This window comes from Amblyraja radiata, chromosome 10 (genome assembly GCF_010909765.2).
Source record: "Amblyraja radiata isolate CabotCenter1 chromosome 10, sAmbRad1.1.pri, whole genome shotgun sequence".
NCBI lineage: Eukaryota > Metazoa > Chordata > Chondrichthyes > Rajiformes > Rajidae > Amblyraja > Amblyraja radiata.
In genome coordinates this window covers 56718833-56738451 of record NC_045965.1, presented here as the reverse complement: position 1 = coordinate 56738451, position 19619 = coordinate 56718833, and the positions used below count along the sequence as shown (strand labels likewise).

The 19619-nt window shown below is 47.8% G+C and overlaps 1 protein-coding gene across 2 annotated transcripts in view; it reads right to left on the bottom strand.

Moving 5' to 3' along the window:
- Window positions 1-19619, bottom strand: part of bcar3 (BCAR3 adaptor protein, NSP family member) — a 161579-nt gene that overhangs the window by 82042 nt on the left and 59918 nt on the right. For both annotated transcript variants that reach the window (XM_033028924.1, XM_033028923.1), the window contains one exon: window positions 15896-16220. In XM_033028924.1, coding sequence (XP_032884815.1) covers window positions 15896-16212 — 317 coding nt within the window. In that variant the 5' untranslated portion in view covers window positions 16213-16220. The remainder of the gene's footprint in view (window positions 1-15895; window positions 16221-19619) is intronic.

Sequence of the window (19619 nt, the reverse complement as noted above, 5' to 3'; positions counted from 1 at the left end):
GGTGGCGCAGCGTTAGAGTTGCAGCGCCAGAGACCCGGGTTAGATCCCGACTACGGGTGCTGTCTGTATGGAGTTTGTACGTTCTCCCCGCGACCGCGTGGGTTTTCTCCGAGATCTTCAAGTTCAAGTTCAAATTTATTTGTCACATGCACCTTCGGTTTCATCCCACCTCCCACACTTCAAAGACGCACAAGTTTGTAGGTTAATTGGCTTGGTATAAATGTAAATAGTCCCCAGTGTGTGTGTGTAGGACAATGTTAATGTGCGGGGAACACTAGTTGGTGCGGACACGGTGGGCCAAAAGGCCTGCATCTCTAAACTAAACTAAATATCACGGGCAGGGCCTGCATTTATTCCCCAAATGGCCCTGAGAGGGGGCGAGCTGCCATCTTGGACCACTGTAGTTTAGAGATACAGCGTGGAAACAGACCCTGAAGGTGATGATGGGTATGTGGTACGAGCTGCCAGAGGAGGTTGTTGAGGCAGGTCCTATAACAACATTTAAAAGACGTTTGAACAGGTACATGAATCGGAACGGTTTAAAAGGAAAAAATAAACACCAATTGCTGGAGTAACTCAGCAGGTCGGGAATCCTCTCTGGAGAACATGGATAGGTGACGTTTGGGTTCATGACCGATTCAGACTAATCTTTAGAGGGAATGCGTAGGAAGGAACTGCAGATGCTGGTTTACACTGAAGATAGATGCAAAATGCTGGAGTAACTCAGCAGGTCAGGCAGCATCCCTGGAGAGAAGGAATGGACGGGTGATATTTTGGGTCGAAACCCTTCTTCAGTCTGAGGGTCAGGGAGAGGGAAACTAGAGATATGGGTGGGTAAGGTGTGAAAATGACAGATCAAAGCCGACAATGTAACAAGGAAACGTAGAGTGTTCATTGTCGGCTGAGGGGAAAGTGACAACCTGGCAAACAAACAGTCAAATAAATAAACAGTAAAATTGGAGGAACAGCACCTCATGCTTCACTTGGGCAGCATACAACCCATTGATTTTGCTAACTTCAAGTAACCCTTGCTTTCCCCCCCTCTCTCTCCCCCACCCTAGTTCTCAGACTAGTTTCTCTGCCCTACTGAAGAAGGGTTTCGGCCCGAAACGTCGCCTATTTCCTTCGCTCCATAGATGCTGCTGCACCCGCTGAGTTTCCCCAGCAATTTTGTGTACCTTCGATTAATATTACTGTTTGTTTGCCTCATTGTCATAGGTTTAAGGTGAAGATTTAATAGGAATCTGAGGGGTAACTCTTTCACACAAAGGGTGGTGGGTGTATGGAACAAGCTGCCAGAAGAGATAGTTGAGGCAGGGACTCTTGCAACATTTAAGATACAATTAGACATGTACATGGATAGGACAGATTTGGAGGGATATGGGCCAAACGTAGGCAGGTGGGACTAGTGTAGATGGGACATGTTGGTCGGTGTGGGTAAGTTGGGCCGAAGGGCCTGTTTCCACACTGTATCAATCTATGAACAGGCTGTTTGGACTTTGTTTCAACATTTCATTCAAGAGGGAGCTCCTTTAGCAGCGAGCCAGTCCCTTGGCGCCTGACCTAGTTATGTGCTCACAAAACAGGTAGAGTTTTGGCTCTGCCGCTGAGAGTCCTGTTACTGCGCCGCCCTCTCGAACTCACCCGAAGAACGACAGAACAGCTGCAGTGTTACAAACCACAACAGTCGGAGGCCGGGCGCACAGCTTGGGTAAATGTCACGCCGGGAACATTGCTTCCGCACAGCACCAGGCACACATGGGGAGGAATAACAGGTGTTGACAGGAACCCTCTCCGCTAACACCTGTCTTGTCCAGGGGTGGATGGCCATGAATTAAAGCGTCACTCCCAAACCACGGGCTGTCAAAAGCGTGACCTACTTAATGCTGAACGGAAGCGCCTCTGTTTGTTCGACCAGTGAATTAATGACCTGCCCTGATCACGGGCGAGGCTGGTTATAAAATATAAAACATGTTCTCTCAATAGATGGCATGGGATAAAAATCTAAACACGGAGTTTAATACCTTGATTAGTACGGGTGTCAGAGGTTTTGGGGGAGAAGGCAGGAGAATGGGGTTAGGAGGGAGAAATAGATTGGCCAGGATTGAATGGCGGAGTAGACTTGATGGGCCGAAAGGCCTAATTCTACTATCACTTATGATCTTATGAGGAACCCAGAAAGAGAACAAAAGGGAGGCCCTGATCACAGGGGGGGGGGAGGGGGGGCATCCACTAGCCTCTGCCGAGACCATCCGGCATTTCTCACCCCTCGGCAACACGGCTTCAGGATAGAGTGGATGTGGAGAAGATGTTTCCACTAGTGGGAGTTACTGGATAGAGTGGATGTGGAGAAGATGTTTCCACTAGTGAGAGTCAAGGACCAGAGGCCATAGCCTCAGAATTAAAGGATGTGCCTTTAGGAAGGAGATGAGGGATTTCTTTAGTCAGAGGGTGGTGAATCTGTGGAATTCATTGCCACAGGTGGCTGTGGAGGCAAAGTGAATGGTTTTATTTAAGGCAGAGATAGAAATGTTTTTCATTAGTACGGATGTCAGGGGTTATGGGAGAAGGCAGGAGAATGGGACTGTGATAGGGTAGGGAAAGATAGATCAGCCGTGATTGAATGGTGGAGTAGACTTGATGGGCTGAATGGCCTAATTCTGCTCCTATCACTAGTGAAGCCATCTTCCCCGAGCAAGCCGCTCGTAGACTGCCTGGAGAGGAGAGAAAAGGTTGTGCCGTCTGGCTTATTGTGGGTTGGTTTGTGGGTTAAGGATGGGACTGAATACCGATGAGAATGCAAGCTCATGCAGGGGAAACAAACCCCATGAATTAGACTAGTCACTCTTCCCGACTGACTGTCCTCTTCCAACATACAACCATTTTCTTCTCTTCTGTGATGCTGCAAGTATGAGGAGACACAAGGAACTGCAGATGCTGGATTCTTGAGTTTAAAAAACCCCCAAAGTGCTGGAGTAACTCAGCGGGTCAGGCATCAACTCCGGGGCACATGGGCAGGTGACGTTTTGGGCAAGATCCTTCTTCAATCCCCGGAGATGCTGCCTGACCCGCTGAGTTACTCCAGCACTTTTTTTTGTAAACCCGCATCTGCAGTTCCTCGTCTCGACACTTCCTTTACCAGCTCATTCCATGTACGCACCATCCTCTGTGTGAAAAAGCTGCCTTTTAGGTTCCTATTAAATCTTTCCCCTCTCACCTTAAACCTTTGTGCTCTAGCTCAAGATTTCCTAACCCTGGTAAAAAGACTTTGTGCTTTCACCCTATCTATAGCCCTCAATGATTTTAGACTCTAATCTTGTAGAGGTGTATAAGTCATACAGCTTGTAAACAGGCCCTTTGGCCCAACTAGCCCACGCCAACCAACATGCCCATGTACACTAGTCCCACCTGCCTGCTTTTTGCCCATATCCCTCTAAAGCTACCCTACCCTACTTAACCTGTCCAAATGTTTGTTAAGCATTGAGATACCAGTCTCATCTACTTCCTCTGGCAGCTTGTCCTATACACCTGCCAGCCTTTGTGTTAAAAAAAAAAAAAATACCCCTTAGATTCCCCCCTCACCTTAAACTGTCCTCTGGTCCTCGAATCCCCTACTCTAGGCAAAAGACTCTGTGCATTTAACCGATCTATTCCTCTCAAGATTCTGTACACCTCATCCTGCTGTACTCCAAGGAATAAAACACCAGCCTGTTGAACCTCTCCCTATAGCTCAGCCCCTCAAGTCCTGTCAATATACTTCTCTGAAACCTTTCAAGCTCGACAACATTTTTCGTATAACATGGTGACCAAACTGAACACAATTCTCTAAGCGTGGCCTCACCGACGTCTTGTGTAACTGTATGGTGGAGTAGACTTGATGAGTACAGAGGAGATTTACTAGAATGTTGCCTGGGTTTCAACAACTAAGTTACAGAGATAGGTTGAATAAGTTAGGTCTTTATTCTCTGGAGCGCAGAAGGTTAAGGGGGGACTTGATAGAGGTCTTTAAAATGATGAGAGGGATAGACAGAGTTGATGTGATCAAGCTTTTCCCTTTGAGAATAGGGAAGATTCAAACAAGAGGACATGACTTCAGAATTAAGGGACAGAAGTTTAGGGGTAACATGAGGGGGAACTTCTTTACTCAGAGAGTGGTAGCGGTGTGGAATGAGCTTCCAGTGGAAGTGGTGGCGGCAGGTTCGTTGGTATCATTTAAAAATAAATTGGATAGGCATATGGATGAGATGGGAATGGAGGGTTATGGTATGAGTGCAGGCAGGTGGGACTAAGGGAAAAAAGTTGTTCGGCACGGACTTGTAGGGCCGAGATGGCCTGTTTCCGTGCTGTAATTGTTATATGGTTATATGGTTAACATGACCTCCCAAATCTCTACTCCATACACTGACTGATGAAGGCCAAAAAAAAGATCAGCCTCCTATGTTTTGCGGAGTAAAGTCCAAGCTTGCCCAACCTCTCCCAATAGCTCGGTCCCTCGAGTCCTGGCAACATCCTCATACGTTTTCTCTGCATTCTTTCCCATACCAGGGTGACCAAGACTGAACATAATACTGTTAGTTGGCTGTTTGACTGCATTAGGAGGAGTTGCGTAACTGCAAGTTGAAACTGCTGCTTTGGCGCAAAATCTTTCAGAACAATCCTGGTTATGATCGGTGATAATGGGAGGAATGTCAGGAGCATGAGCTAAACTAGCTGCAGACAACAAAAAGGACCGCTGCGTTGGTGTCGTTCACATTACGCACGTTCCGCCTTTCAGATTTCACCAATCGCTAACCAAAAATTAAGAGATAAGGAAGAAAGTTCACTCTCACTCCATTGAGGAAAACTAACAACACAAAAATTAACTTGTAAAAACAAGGAACTGCAGATGCTGGTTTATACCAAAGATGGACACAAAGTGCTGGAGCAATTCAGCGGATCAGGCAGCGTCTCTGGAGACAAAGGACGGGTGACGTTTCGGGTCGGGACCCTTCTTCATTCTGAAAGTAGGTGAAGAAAGGTCCCGGCCCAAAACGTTACCCATTCTTTGTCTCAAGTGATGCTGCCTGACCCACAAAAATTACCATCTTCACCGCCTTTGGAAGAATTGTAGAGGCTGGAAAGAGCGCAGGGAAAATTTACAAGGATGTTGCCAGGATTCAAAGGCCAGAGCTAAAGGTAGAGCTATTGGGCAGGTGAGGACTATTCATTGGAGCGCAGGAGGTTGAAGAGAGATCTTATAGACGTGAATGAAAGCATACGATGAACAGATTGGGTGAATGCCCAGGGTAGTGGAATCAAGAACCAGAGGATATAAGTTTAAGGTGAGCGAGAGGAAAGATTTAATAGGAACCCGAGGGGCAATGTTTTTTGACACAGTGAGTGATGGGTAGAGTGGAAACAGCTGCTACAGGTGGTAGTTGAGGCAGGTTATATCACAGCATTTAAAAGACATTTGGACATGTACATGGAAAGGAAAGGGTGAAAGAGATATGGGACAAACTTAAGCAAACGGGTAGGAAGGAATCGCAGATGTTGGTTTACACCGAAGATAGACACCAAATGCTGGAGTAACTCAGCAGGTCAGGCAGGATCTCTGGAGAACAGAAACAGGTGACGTTTTGGGTCAAGACCCTTCTTCGGACTGAGCAGACAGCTTAGACAGAGCATTTTTTGGCCAAACGGACGGGTTAGGCCAAATGGTCTGTTTCCGTGTTGTAGGTCTCTGTGACTCAGTGGCAGCAACTTAATTTCCTGCGTGGGGTTTGGAGCTCATGATGAAACGTCGCTTCTGATGTGCACCAGGATGTCACTATAGCAATGCCAGCCTGGAATCTACACATCACCTAACTAACCCCTCACCCCCCCCCCCCCCCAAACCCCTCACACCCCCCTCCCTACCTACCCTCTACTTCCACTGAAGAGGAGGCCTGAGTTTCCCGACCCCTGAGACCATCATTTTTGGTAAATGAGACACAAAACTCATTGTCACAGGGAGGTGGTACAATGGAACCCACAGTAAAAGGCCTGTCCCACTTGGCCGTCATTTGTGCCTTATTTACTCGTCATATGTAAAATAGGTCGACGTGTCGTGATGCGCGACGTCGCGCGCAAATCACGCGTCAGCCGTCTGGTGCACGTGACCTAATTAGAATACCCTGCGGCGCGCGGCAGGACGTTGACGCAAGGACATTGACGCACGGTGATGTAACCATGCGATACACGTGAGACGTCGGGACGCCAGCGTATGATGCCAACACATCAGCGTGCGTGCGCAATACGTTATGCAGGTGGCAAGCGAGGATTTTGTTCCTGTACTAAATCCTGGAGCGTCGCGCGACACCTCATACAATTCCACGCCTCACCATGCACAACGCATGCGCACCCCTCGCATCACAACGCATCGACCTAATTTACATATAACGCATAAATGAGGCGCAAATGACGGCCATGTGGGACAGGCCCTTAAGTCACTGTACATTCCATCCCAGCCTGTAACCTGTGCAACATTCGATACGTTCAGGTAATAGATTTTAGTTTAGTTTAGCGATGTGGTGCGGAATCAGGCCCTTCAGCCCACCAGGTCCATGCCAGCCAGCGATCCCCATACACGAACGCTATTCTGCAAACTATTGACAATTTACAATCTTTGCCGAAGCCAATCAGCCTGCTAAACCTGTACGTCTTTGGAGCGTGGGAGGAAACCGCAGCACCCGGGGAAAACCCAAGCGGTCACGGGGAGAACGTACAGTGCTATCTCCGTACAGACAGCACCCGTTGTCAGGATGGAACCCGGGTCTCTGGCGCTGTAAGGCAGAAACTCCACCGCTGTGCCACCGTGCAGCGCCAAATAGTTTGATCTGGCAGCAAGTCCATTAATCTAAAAACCAAAGTGCAGCACTTCAGAACAAGACTTTGAACAGCAGCTCCCCTCTCCCCCCCCCCCCCCGCCCCCTCAGGCACACTAATCTCGCTGTCACGGTGGTAGGTTATCTGGAGAAGAGAAATCTCACTCCATTACTCACAGTAACATTCCTCCTCCCTGATAACATCTGCACATCAAGCTAAATATTTCATCTTGGCAACGAGAAATCTCTCTCACAACAGGGACGGTTTCACACAACCTACCGAAAGCACATTCAACAAAAGCAACTGCACCTATTTATAATTCACTTTTAACTATAATTTAATTTTCACAGTCCCATGCATCACATGAACAAGGAACAAATGCATTTTACATCTACTTTGAGCTTTAACTGTTAACTCACACATGTTCTGTGTTAATCTCAGTCCATTAGCCACCTCAGCGGCATCCATGTTTGAGGTTGCCTAGTAACTAGTGCTCTGGTGGCATAAGGTTCATCTGTTAGGCCCAATTTATAAGATCATGTGATAGGAGCAGAATTAGGCCATTCGGCCCATCAAGTCTACTACGCCATTCAATCATGGCTGATCTATCTCTTCCTCCAAACTCCATTCCCCTGCCTTCTCCACATAACCCTAGACACCAGTACTAATCAAGAATCTCGGCCTTAAAAATATCCATTCACTTGGCCTCCACAGCCTTCAGTGGCAAAGAATTCCACAGATTCACCACCCTCTGACTAAAGAAATTCCTCCTCTTCTCCTTCCTAAAGGAACGTCCTTTACTTTTGAGGCTATGCCCTCTAGACCTCGACTCTCCCACTAGTGGAAACATCCTCTCCACATCCACCCTATCCAAGCCTTTCATTATTCAGTAATTTTCAATGAGGTGCCCCCCTCAACCTTCTAAACTCCAGCGAGTACAGGCCCAGTGCCGTCAAACGCTCATCATATTTTAACCAACACATTCCTGGGATTATTCCCACCCGGCACCTTCTTCCCCTTCCCCACCCCTCCCTCCCCCCCACCCCCCCCCCCCCCCCCTCCAACCTCCTGGTGATTAGAACTAGTAAATAAATGAAGTATGATGCCATCTGACTTCCGGATCCAGTATTGGGAAAGATCGGACATTGAGCCAAGGTTGGTACCTTATCTTTTATGGGACAAGTTAACTGGGAAGAGAGAGACAGGGGGACAAAGGGTGAGAGTGGCAGAGTGCAAGGTCAGAGTGAAAGGGAGTATAGAAAGGGTGGGAAGGTCACTATGGGAGAATGTCACTTGGTAGTTTGAATTCAGAACTAGCTTACTCATAGAAGGTAGTGAGTCGTGGTAGAAAGGTGTCATTCTAGATAGGGGTCTGGGATCAGCGGCGTTCCACAGGGATTTATACGACTGTCTTGGACATGAAAGTAGATACAATGTGCTGGAATAACTCATCAGGCAGCATCTCTGGAGAACATGGATAGTTGACACTTTGGACTGGTCTGAAGAAAGATACCGAGCCGAAACATCACCTATCCGTGTTCTCCATAGATGCTGCCTGACCTGCTGAGTTACTCCTGCACTCTGTGTCATTTTTGTAAACCTGCTTCTGCAGTTCCTTGTTTCTATATTTGGGCATAAATGTAAATGTCTCAGAGAGCAAGTTTGCAGATGACATTGCAGTGGATACAACAGGATGTAGATCGGTTACTCATATGGGCAGAGAAACGGCAGATGGAGTTTAATCCAGGTGTGAAATGTGTTACAATTTGGGCGGCCGAAGGCAAGGAGAAAGTATACAAGTAGAATAAAGTAGTAAATAAACCCGGGTCTCCAGCGTTGCATTTGCTGCAAGGTAGCAACTCTACCGCTGCGCCACTGTGACCGCCCTGACCTTTGCTCCTGACCTTTTTTAAGACTCACTTTGGCGACAAGATTTTCCAAGTAGATCATTGCGCAAAGAATGCTGTCAGCCCACCAACAATCAAACCTGCAAGAACCTGCCACAGGTAAAGATAAATGTCAGCACTCGTAAACAAACTGTTCCCATCTTAACATCTTAGCCAGATAACGCTGCAATTGACTTGCATTTTTCACAGACTGGTTTAGAGCGTTCCGTGTTCACACTATATGTCAACCATCTCCAGAACAAAGTAGCCAAAGGCAGTTTGGGCAACGGCTTTGCGGGGCACCTGCATTCCACCCGCTGGGGTAACTCCCAGATTCACGTTCACAAGTCATAGGAGTAGAATCACTGGTCGACACCTCGCTGCACCCGCTCTGCTGGACAACCTCTCTGCACCCTCACCGCTGGATACTCTCTCCACCTGCACCGCTGGACACCTCTCTGCACCCTCACCATCATGCTCAAATATTCAACTCTACAGATGACTGGTTTCTTCAACAACCACATCCCATCCTGCATCCAAGTCATTAAACAGCTTAGACTTCTACGTCGACCCCATTTCATCCACAGAGGCTCTCGGCGCAAGCTTGTTTACTTCAACCACGGACATTCCATTCCATCCATCTGCTCACTACCACGCTCTGCCCCCCCTCACCCGCGTCGCCCCCCATCCCAGCTGACCGCACGCACTCAACCGGGACAACCTCAGATCTCTCCAGCCTGCCCCCATCCCTCCACCCTCTCATAATGCCAACTTTGCCCTCCTCAACACCTGGTCGCTCAACAACAAAGCCCTTGCCCTCCATGAACTAATCCTTGACAACACTCTGGACTTCCTTCTGCTCACTGAGACCTGGCAACAACCCAATGTCTTCTTCTCCCTCAATCAAACATCCCCACCTGGATTTAATTACATTTCCAAGCCCCGCCCCTCCCGCCATGGAGGTGGCCTCGCTGTTATTTTCAACCAGAATTTTCGTATCACTGAACTCACCTTCCCCCCAGTAGCATCATTTGAATTCCTCGCCTTCAAAGCCCTTTCCTCCATGACAGTCATCCTCATTTACCGGCCACCTAAACCAAACCCCTCCTTCCTATCTGACTTCACTGAACTCCTCACACTTGCCTCATCCCTCTCCCCACGTCTTCTGCTACTTGGTGACTTAAATATTCACATGGACTCCCCCACCTGCAAGCTCGCATCTGAATTTCCCTTTTTACTTGACAACTTCTCTCTCACTCAGCACGTCACCTTTCCCACCCATGACAAAGGTCACATCCTTGACCTGGTCTGCTCCACAAATCAACCGGTACTCGACCTCCATCCATGCCTCTTCCCCCTCTCTGATCATAAGCTTATACGGTTCACCATCCCTTCTCCGACACCTCGCCCCCGCTTCCTCCGAGAAATCACCTTCCGTAATCTAAAATCCATCGATCCCCTCCATCTCTCTGACCTGCTCTCCACCACTCTCCCCCTGGACTCAACCCCCATCTCACCTGATGATCTCACAAACCATCTCAACTCCACCTTGTCTTCCTCCCTTAACACTATGGCCCCCCTCAAAACAAGAACCGTAACTTTCAACACATCTTCACCCTGGTATCTCACCTGATGATCTCACAAGCCATCTCAACTCCACCTTGTCTACCTCCCTTAACACTATGGCCCCCCTCAAAACAAGAACCGTAACTTTCAACACATCTTCACCCTGGTACACACTTCGTAAACTGAAACAGACTGGTCGCCGACTTGAACGACTCACAAAAAAAACATCTCTCACAGTCCACCTTGAAGCTTACAAACTTCCCTCCTTTCTCATTAACTACCGCCCAATCTCAAACCTCCCCTTTCTTTCAAAAACCCTGGAGCGTATCGTTGCGTCGCAACTTCATTCCCACCTCCTTGCGTATAACCTATTTGAACCCCTCCAATCTGGCTTTCGCCCCCTCCATAGCACAGAAACTGCTCTCCTCAAAGACCGCAACGACCTCCTCACCTCTGCTGACACTGGTTCCCTCAACATCCTCATCCTCCTCGACCTGAGCGCAGCCTTCGATACAGTGAACCATAACATCCTGCTCACCAGACTCAAGGACCTCGGCATTGAAGGCTCTGCACTCAGCTGGCTCCGTTCCTAACTTTCCAACAGATCCCACTTCATCTCTCTCCACAACCACACCTCTGCTACAGCCACAGTCAGCCACAGTCACTCAAGGCGTTCCCCAAGGCTCCGTACTCGGCCCCCTCCTCTTCATCATCTACATCCTCCCCTTTGGTCAGATACTCCGCCACTTCAACCTGGACATCCAGTGTTACGCCGATGACACCCAGATCTACCTCGGCACCAAATCCCCCCACAACCCCCCCCCCCCTCTCCCATATCAACTCCTGTTTGTCAGCTATAAAAACTGGATGCAACATAACTTCCTCAAACTCAACAGCGATAAGACAGAATTCCTCCTCATAGGCTCCAAAGCCACACTCAGCAAAATCAATAACCCCACTCTCACCATCGACAGCACCACTGTCTCCCCATCTCCCCAGGCCCGCAACCTTGGCATGATCTTTGATTCCACCCTCTCCCTTGAGCCTTACATCCGCCATGTCATTAAAACCTCCTTCTTTCATCTCCGCAACATCGCCAAACTCAGACCCTCTCTCACACCGCCTGCTGCTGAAAGACTCATCCATGTCTTCATCTCCTCCCGACTGGACTATTGCAACTCACTTCTCCTTGGCATCAGCTCCACCTACATCAACCGACTCCAACTGGTCCAGAACGCAGCCGCCCGACTCATCACCCACACCAAATCCTGGCATCACATCACTCCAGTCCTCAAACAACTCCACTGGCTTCCCATCTCCCACCGGATCACCTACAAAATCCTGATCCTCACCTACAAAGCATCTGGCCCCCCCATATCTCACTGACCTCTGTTCCCCCTACCAACCCTCATGGTCCCTCAGATCCACATCAGCCGGTCTCCTCTCCATCCACAAGTCCAACCTCCGCAGTTTTGGGGACAGAGCCTTCTCCAGGGCAGCTCCCAGGCTCTGGAACTCCCTCCCCCAACTGATCCACAATTCCGTGTCTCTCACCATCTTCCAGTCCCGCCTCAAGACCCATCTCTTCACCTCTGCCTATCCTTAGCCCCACGTCCCCCTCCCTTTTCATCTGTGCATTAATTGCCTCATATTGTGTTTTGAATTGAATTCTGTCTTTACTTTGTGTACTACTCATGTCTCTACTATTTATTTCATTCCCCTTACATGTTTTTCCTCTACCTGCTAAATTTTTGTAAGGTGCCCTTGAGACTCTTGAAAGGCGCCCATAAATAAAATTTATTATTATTATTATTAGAATCAGGCCGCTTGGCCCATCAAGTCCACTCCGTCATTCAATCATGGCTGATCTCTGCCTCCCAATCCCATTTTCCTGCCTTCTCCCTACAACGATGTTGGGGGAGTCCAGAACCAGGGGCCACAGTTTAAGAATAAGGGGTAAGCCATTTAGAACGGAGACGAGGAAGCACTTTTTCCTCACAGAGAGTGGCGAGTCTGTGGAATTCTCTGCATCAGAGGGAGGTGGAGGCATGTTCTCTGGATGCTTTCAAGAGTAGCAGAGTCAGGGGATATGGGGAGAAAGCAGGAACGGGGTACTGGTTGTGGATGATCAGCCATGATCACATTGAATGGCGGTGCTGGATCGAAGGGCCGAATGGCCTGCTCCTGCACCTATTGTCTAACCCTTGATACCCATTCTAATCAAGAATTTGTCTTATCTCTGCCTTAAAAATATCCACCGGCTTGTTCTCCACAGCACTCTGTGGCAATGAGTTCCCCAGATTAACTACCCTCTGACAGAAGAAGTTCCTCCTCAACTCCTCACTAAAAAAGCGCCTTTCAAATCTAAGGCTATGGCCTCTGGTCCCAGATTCTCTCACCAATGGAAACATCCTTTCCACATCCACTCTCTCCACGCCTTTCATTATTCTGTAAATTTCAATGAGGTCCCCTCTCAACCTACTAAACTCGATCAAGGAGAGGCCCAGTGCTGTCAAACGCTCATCATATGCGAACCCACGCATTCCTGGAATCATTCTTGTAAACCTCCTCTGGACCCTCTCCAGAGCCAGCACACCCTTCCTCAGATATGTGGCCCAAATTTGCTCACAGTACTCCAAATGCGGCCTGACCTGCACCTTAGAGCCTCAACATTACATTTCTATTCCAGTCGCTGCCTGTCATTCCCCACTCTGACCTCTCTGTCGCTGACCTCTTGCACTGCTACAGTGAGGCCAAATGCATGCTTGAGGTACAGTACTTTATCTTCCACCTTGAACCATTGCAGCCTTCAAGATTCAATACCGAAGTAAAAATTCCAACAACCTGCTCCCTCTGCATCAAAACTGATCACTTCCACAGTCAGTCATCCATTTTAGTCTTATATCAAGGAGCTTTTATTGCATAATCACAGTTGCAAAGTACTGCATAGCTCAAATGCTTGTGCAGTTTGCAAACATCAACCATCTAATTGCAACATTATCATCCATATGCACGACGCATTTGAGACCCAACTGCGACCAGCGCTCACAGAAGGCCTGACAATTTCCTCCCAGCTGTTATCAGGCAACTGAATCATCCCACCACAACCAGGGAGCAGTGCTGAACTGCTACCTCTCTCTTTGGTGACCCTCGGACTAACCTTGATCGGACTTTGCTGGCTTTACCTTGCACTAAACGTTATTCCCTTAACAAGTAGCTATACACTGCAGGTACACAAAAATGCTGGAGAAACTCAGCAGCATATAACCATATAACAATTACAGCATGGAAACAGGCCATCTCGGCCCTTCAAGTCCGTGCCGAACACTCACTTTCCCCTAGTCCCATCTACCTGCACTCAGACCATAACCCTCCATTCCTTTCCCGTCCATATACCTATCCAATTTATTTTTAAATGATAAAATCCAACCTGCCTCCACCACTTCCACTGGAAGCTCATTCCACACAGCTACCACTCTCTGAGTAAAGAGGTTCCCCCTCATGTTACCCCTAAACTTCTGTCCCTTAATTCTCAAGTCATGTCCTCTTGTTTGAATCTCCCCTACTCTCAATGGGAAAAGCTTATCCACGTCAACTCTGTGTATCCCTCTCATCCCTATCCCTATCAAGTCCCCCCCCCCCCCCCCCCCCCCCCCAATGGCTGAGGCATTGCTCCTGTTTTTAGTGCTTTTAATGTCTTTTAATTTTTAGTGTGTTTTTTATAGTCCTTCGTTTTACGGTTTTTAATGGTTTTTAATTGTTTGTAATAGCTTTTTGTTCATGAGTTCTCACGTACAGCACTTTGTGGCAACTGCAGTTGTTTAAAGTGCTTTATAAATAAAGTTATTATTATTATTATTATTAACCTTCTGCGCTCCAAAGAATAAAGACCTAACTTGATCAACCTATGGAGCGAAGGAAATAGGCAACGTTTCGGCCCGAAACGTTGCCCATTTCCTTCGCTCCATAGATGCTGCTGCACCCGCTGAGTTTCTCCAGCATTTTTGTGTACCTTCGATTTTCCAGCATCTGCAGTTCCTTCTTAAATACATCTATACACTGCAAATGGCTCGACTGTAATCATGCCTTGTCTTTCTGCTGACTGGCTAGCACGCAACAAAAAGCTTTTCACTGCACCCGTGACATTCAACTAAACTATTATGTCCTTGTGGACACCGCATGTTCCCTCTCCAGGGACAGGCCGGCATGGATATGGGCCTGGATGAGGGGCAGGCAGTGGATGCGGGCAGAACCCTCGACTACCCGCTGCATGGATCCTGCGAAAGGTGTCAGTCAATCATGTGTGACTTTGGCAAAAGTTCTTTCTAGTTGGACATTTCCCACGGCCCTGCATTCCACGACTATCTAAACCCTCTGGTCAGACTTGTCTCTAACAGCCACAATCAACCCATCAATCACCCCATGGCAATCCTACCTCATCCTTTGACAGACCCTGCCTCCAGTCTCTCCATCCTCTGCCTCCCTCGGGTGGAGAGGGTTAGTGTACGGGGTGGTTCATAAGCTCTCGGAGCAGAATTAGGCCATTCGGCCCATCAGGTGCACTATGCCATTCAACCATGGCTGATAGAGTGATGGAGCGTGGAAACAGGCCCTTCTGCCCAACTTGCCCAGACCAGCCCACATAGACCAGCTACAGTCTGAGGAAGGGTCTCGACCCGAAACGTCACCCATTCCTTCTCCCCAGAGATGCTGCCTGTCCCGCTGAGTTACTCCAGCATTTTGTGTCTATATCCCAGCTAAACTAGTCCCACTTGCCTGTGCTTGGTCCATATCTCTCCAAATCTGTCCTATCCATGTACCTGTATAACTGTTTCTTAAACATTGGAATAGTCCCAGCCTCAACTACCTCCTCTGGCAGCTTGTTCCGTACACCCACCACCCTTTGTGTGAAAAGGATATCCCTCGGATTCCTGTTAAATCTTTTCACCTTCAGCTTAAACCTACGACCTCTGGTCTTCAAATCCCCTACTCTGGGCAAGAGACTTTGTGCATCTACCCGATCTATTCCTCTAATGATTTTATACACTATAGAATCACCTCTCATCCGCCTGCGCTCCAAGGAATAGTGTCCCAGCCCATGCAACCACTCCCGATACCCCATACCCTCAAGCCAAAACAACATCCTCGTTATTTATCTTTCCCTCTCAACCCCATTCTCCTGCCTTCTCCCCATAAACCCCGATACTCTTACTAATCACGCATCTGTAAATCTCCACAGTAGAAATATCCATTGACTTGGCCTCCATAGCCATCACTGGTAGGCGAGGACTCGGTGGGCTGAAGGGCCCGTTTCCACACTGTAACTCTAAAGTCTAAAGTAAGGGCAAAAGAACAGGCCGAGAAAAACAACCTAATACAACCAGGTCGACTTAGTCCGCATCGTCTTCAGTGCATTAACTTAACTAGTAATGTGACCAAAGATAGACACGAAACGTTGGAGTAAATCAGCGGGGACAGGCAGCATCTCTGGATCGCATCTCCACCCAGAGATGCTGCCTGTCCCGCTGAGTTGCTCCAGCATCTTGTGTCTATCTTCCGTGCAGTTCCTTCCCACACATAGTAGTGTAACGGGTTACCCAGAGTGGAGCTCGTTGGCATCTTGTGACGGATGCTCGTCAATAACATCGCAGGACCACGATGCCTTACGCAGCCGAGGTTGCAGGGACAAGGGCTGAAGATCCAATGGTCCGTAGGTGCCGGCCGCCGGGAGAGAGTGTTTCCTGCTGTTCTTTCTCGGGAGCGTGCCGTGGATGGAGACACTCTGGAGGTAACTGGAATGCTGGCCGGAGAGGAGACCTCCCTTATCCAGGGCCTCCATCGAGGATGCCAGAGAGCACTTGCAGTCCCCGTGCGCCTTGCGAGGCAAACTCGCGTACTTTCCTGCAGCCATCATCCTCAGCTCTGCAATTGGAAAGACAAACAGAAACCATTAGCACACAAGGTTAATCGCTGCATAAAAGATGCCTTTAAAACTTCATCGTAATTCAAATCCATTTGTTTATTTAGCTTTAGGAGATACAGCGTGGAATCAAGTCCTTCGAACCACCGAGTCCACGCCGACCAGCCATCACCAATAGACTGCATCTATCCTGCACACGAAGGACAATTTACAGAAGCCAATTAACCCACAAACCTGTGTTCAAAAGGGAACTGCAGATGCTGGAATATCGAAGGTACACAAAATTGCTGGGGAAACTCAGCGGGTGCAGCAGCATCTATGGAGTGAAGGAAATAGGCGACGTTTCGGGCCGAAACCCTTCTTCAGAAACCCACAAACCTGCGCGTCTGGTCTGAAGAAGGGTCCCGACACGAAACGTCACCTATTCTTATTCTCTACAGATGCTGCCTGACCTGCTGAGTTACTCCAGCACTTTGTGTCTATCACTGTGGTGTATTTGTTTGGTTTCAGGCAGGATAGGTGCATATGAACACTCCACAATGGACAGAAAGTGAAAGTGTTAGAAATGTCAAGTCGAAACTCAACCCAGCTTAAAGTGGAATGTAATAAAAAGGAACTGCAGATGCTGGTTTATACTAAAGATAAGACACAAAATGCTGGAGTAACTCAGTGAGTCAGGCAGCATCTCAGGAGAAAATGGACAGGCGATGTTTTGGGTCAGGATCCTTCTGTTCTTTTCAGTTTTAATTGGGGTGGATTGGAAACCTTTTTATGCCATTTCTATTAGAATCATAGAAAGGTTAGAATCCTAGAGTCAGTCACACAGAGACAGGCATTTCGGCCCATTCTATCCCTGCTGCCTATCCATCGTTGAGGGGTGTAGATTGGGTAGATATTTACCCCACAGCCTGGGTATCATTGGTTTAAGTTAAGAGGCTAGGAGATTTGGAAGGAATCTGAAAAGATTGTTTTCACTTTAACTGGTTCCAATCCTGACCCTCAGCAAGAATTGGGTTTAGACAGAGATCTTTTCAAATATTTAATAACTTGAAACAAGGAACTGCAGGTGCCGGTTTACAAAAAGGAACGCGAAGTGCTGGAGTAACTCAGTGGGTCAAGCAGCATCCCTGGAGAACATAGATAGGTGACTTTTTTGGGTCAGAAACCTTCTTTAGACGGATTCCTATCTAGAGGTGCTCGTAAATCATTAAATTACAAGTTCTGGTAAGTGGGATTAGTATAGATGAGCATTGGAGGTTAGAATGGGCAGAGTGGGCCGAAAGGCCTGTTTCTGCGCTGCACGCTAACCTGCTTTTGAGAAGCGATTCCCGAATACACACGCTGTGTATGTTGTCAAGCCACGTGTAGCTTAACATTGGAGTATGTTCAAATTATAAAAGCAATCAGAGCCTCTGACAAGATCAGTTCACATCCAATTTACACTCATTTGTTGCTAGTTTGCCCAGATGCATATCATAAGTGGATCAAGAATGTTAGCACAAAGAACCGAGGACCGACACAAAATGCTAGAGTAACTCAGCAGGTCAGGCAGCATCTCTGGAGAAAAAGATTAGGAGACGTTTCGGGTCGAGACCCTCCTACGGACAAATGCTGGTTTACAAATAAAGACAACATTCTGGAATAACTCAGTGGATCAGGTAGCATAAAAACATGGAAAGTAGGTGCAGGCGTAGGCCATTCGGCCCTTCGAGCCCACACCACCATTCAATATGATCATGGTTGATCATCCAGAATCAGTACCCCGTTCCTGCTTTTCCCCCCAGATCCCTTGATTCCGTTAGCCCTAAGAGCTAAATCTAACTCTCTCTTGAATACATCCAGTGAATTGGCCTCCACTGCCTTCTGTGGTAGAGAATTCCGCAGATTCACAACTCTCTGGATGAAAAGGTTTTTCCTCATCTCAGTCCTAAATGGCCTACCCCTTATTCTTAAAGTGTGACCCCTGGGAATATTTTTCCTGCATCTAGCCCGTCTAATCCCTTAATGACGAAGGGTCCTGACATAAAACATCACCCACCCTTGTCGTCCGGAGATGCTGCCTGATCTGCTGCATTACTCCAGTACTTTGTATCTTTCTAAGTGGACCAATGTTTGTTTCCTTTGCTGCCGTTTCCCAATCATAAGCTCTAGGAGAATTTAGGCCATTTTGCCCATCAAGTCAACCCCGTCATTCATTCATGGCTAATCTATCTTTCCCTCTCAACCCCATTCTCCTGCCTTCTCCCCATCACCCGTGACACCCGTGCTAACCTCCGCCTTACAAATATCCATTGACTTTAAGATTTAAGAATAAGGAGTGAGCCATTTAGAACGAAGACGAGGAAACACTTTTTCTCACAGAGAGTGGTGAGTCTGTGGAATTCTCTGCCTCAGAGGGCGGTGTAGTCGGGTTCTCTGGATGCTTTCAAGAGAGAGCTAGATAGGGCTCTTAAAAATAGCGGAGTCAGGGGATATGGGGAGAAGGCAGGAACGGGGTACTGATTGGGGATGATCAGCCATGATCACATGGAATGGCGGTGCTGGCTCGAAGGGCCGAATGGCCTACTCCTGCACCTATTGCCTATTGACTTGGCCTGCACGGCCTTCTGCGGCAATGAATTCCACAGATTCACCACCCTCTGACTGAAGAAATTCCTCCTCATCTCCTTCCTAAAAGAACGTCCTTTAATTCTGAGGCTTTGTGTTCTGGTCCTGGACTCCCCCACTAGTGGAAATGCTGTTCTGGTGCAGATTTGTATTGTCAGTCAGGAGGATGGTCCAGACTTTCAAACAAACCAAAAGCAAATCTGGGATAAACTACATTGAAACGGGCAGACAAATTGCCACCATTTTATGAGCTCAAGTCAAACCTCAGACTCCGGGGCACTTTAACCCACTCAAAGAACCCGTTACAAAAAAAGCAATTCATTCTGCATAGGACAATGCAGAGGGGAACAACGTTTTCTATAGAGCTGCACTGCAACTTTTATGCCTGCAATTCAGACCTAACGGGACGAAAATGTTTCCCAACCTCTGGCTTCACCAATACATTTTATATCTAAAACCAACTCCTTCTGCAAAGTTTTTCTCCTTCAATCCAAACTGTGCTTATATACTTTTTTTATTTTTTTTATTTTATTTTTAAAAAGCATCTTGCAAATGACCCACCAAGAATCAAATCTGTCCACCTCCCAACTGAAACCATGAAGTGTAACACAAGAGCAATAGAACACATTCAAAGAACACCCATTTTTAGTTGAGATGCCCGCTGATCAAGTGTAGCCCTCCCCAGAACGGAGTGTGTGAACTAGATTCCCGGCAGCATTGGCAAGCAGATTGTTGCTCTATGTGCAATGAATCGTACCTGCGCTAAAAATCGCACGCATTTTGCACTGACAAAG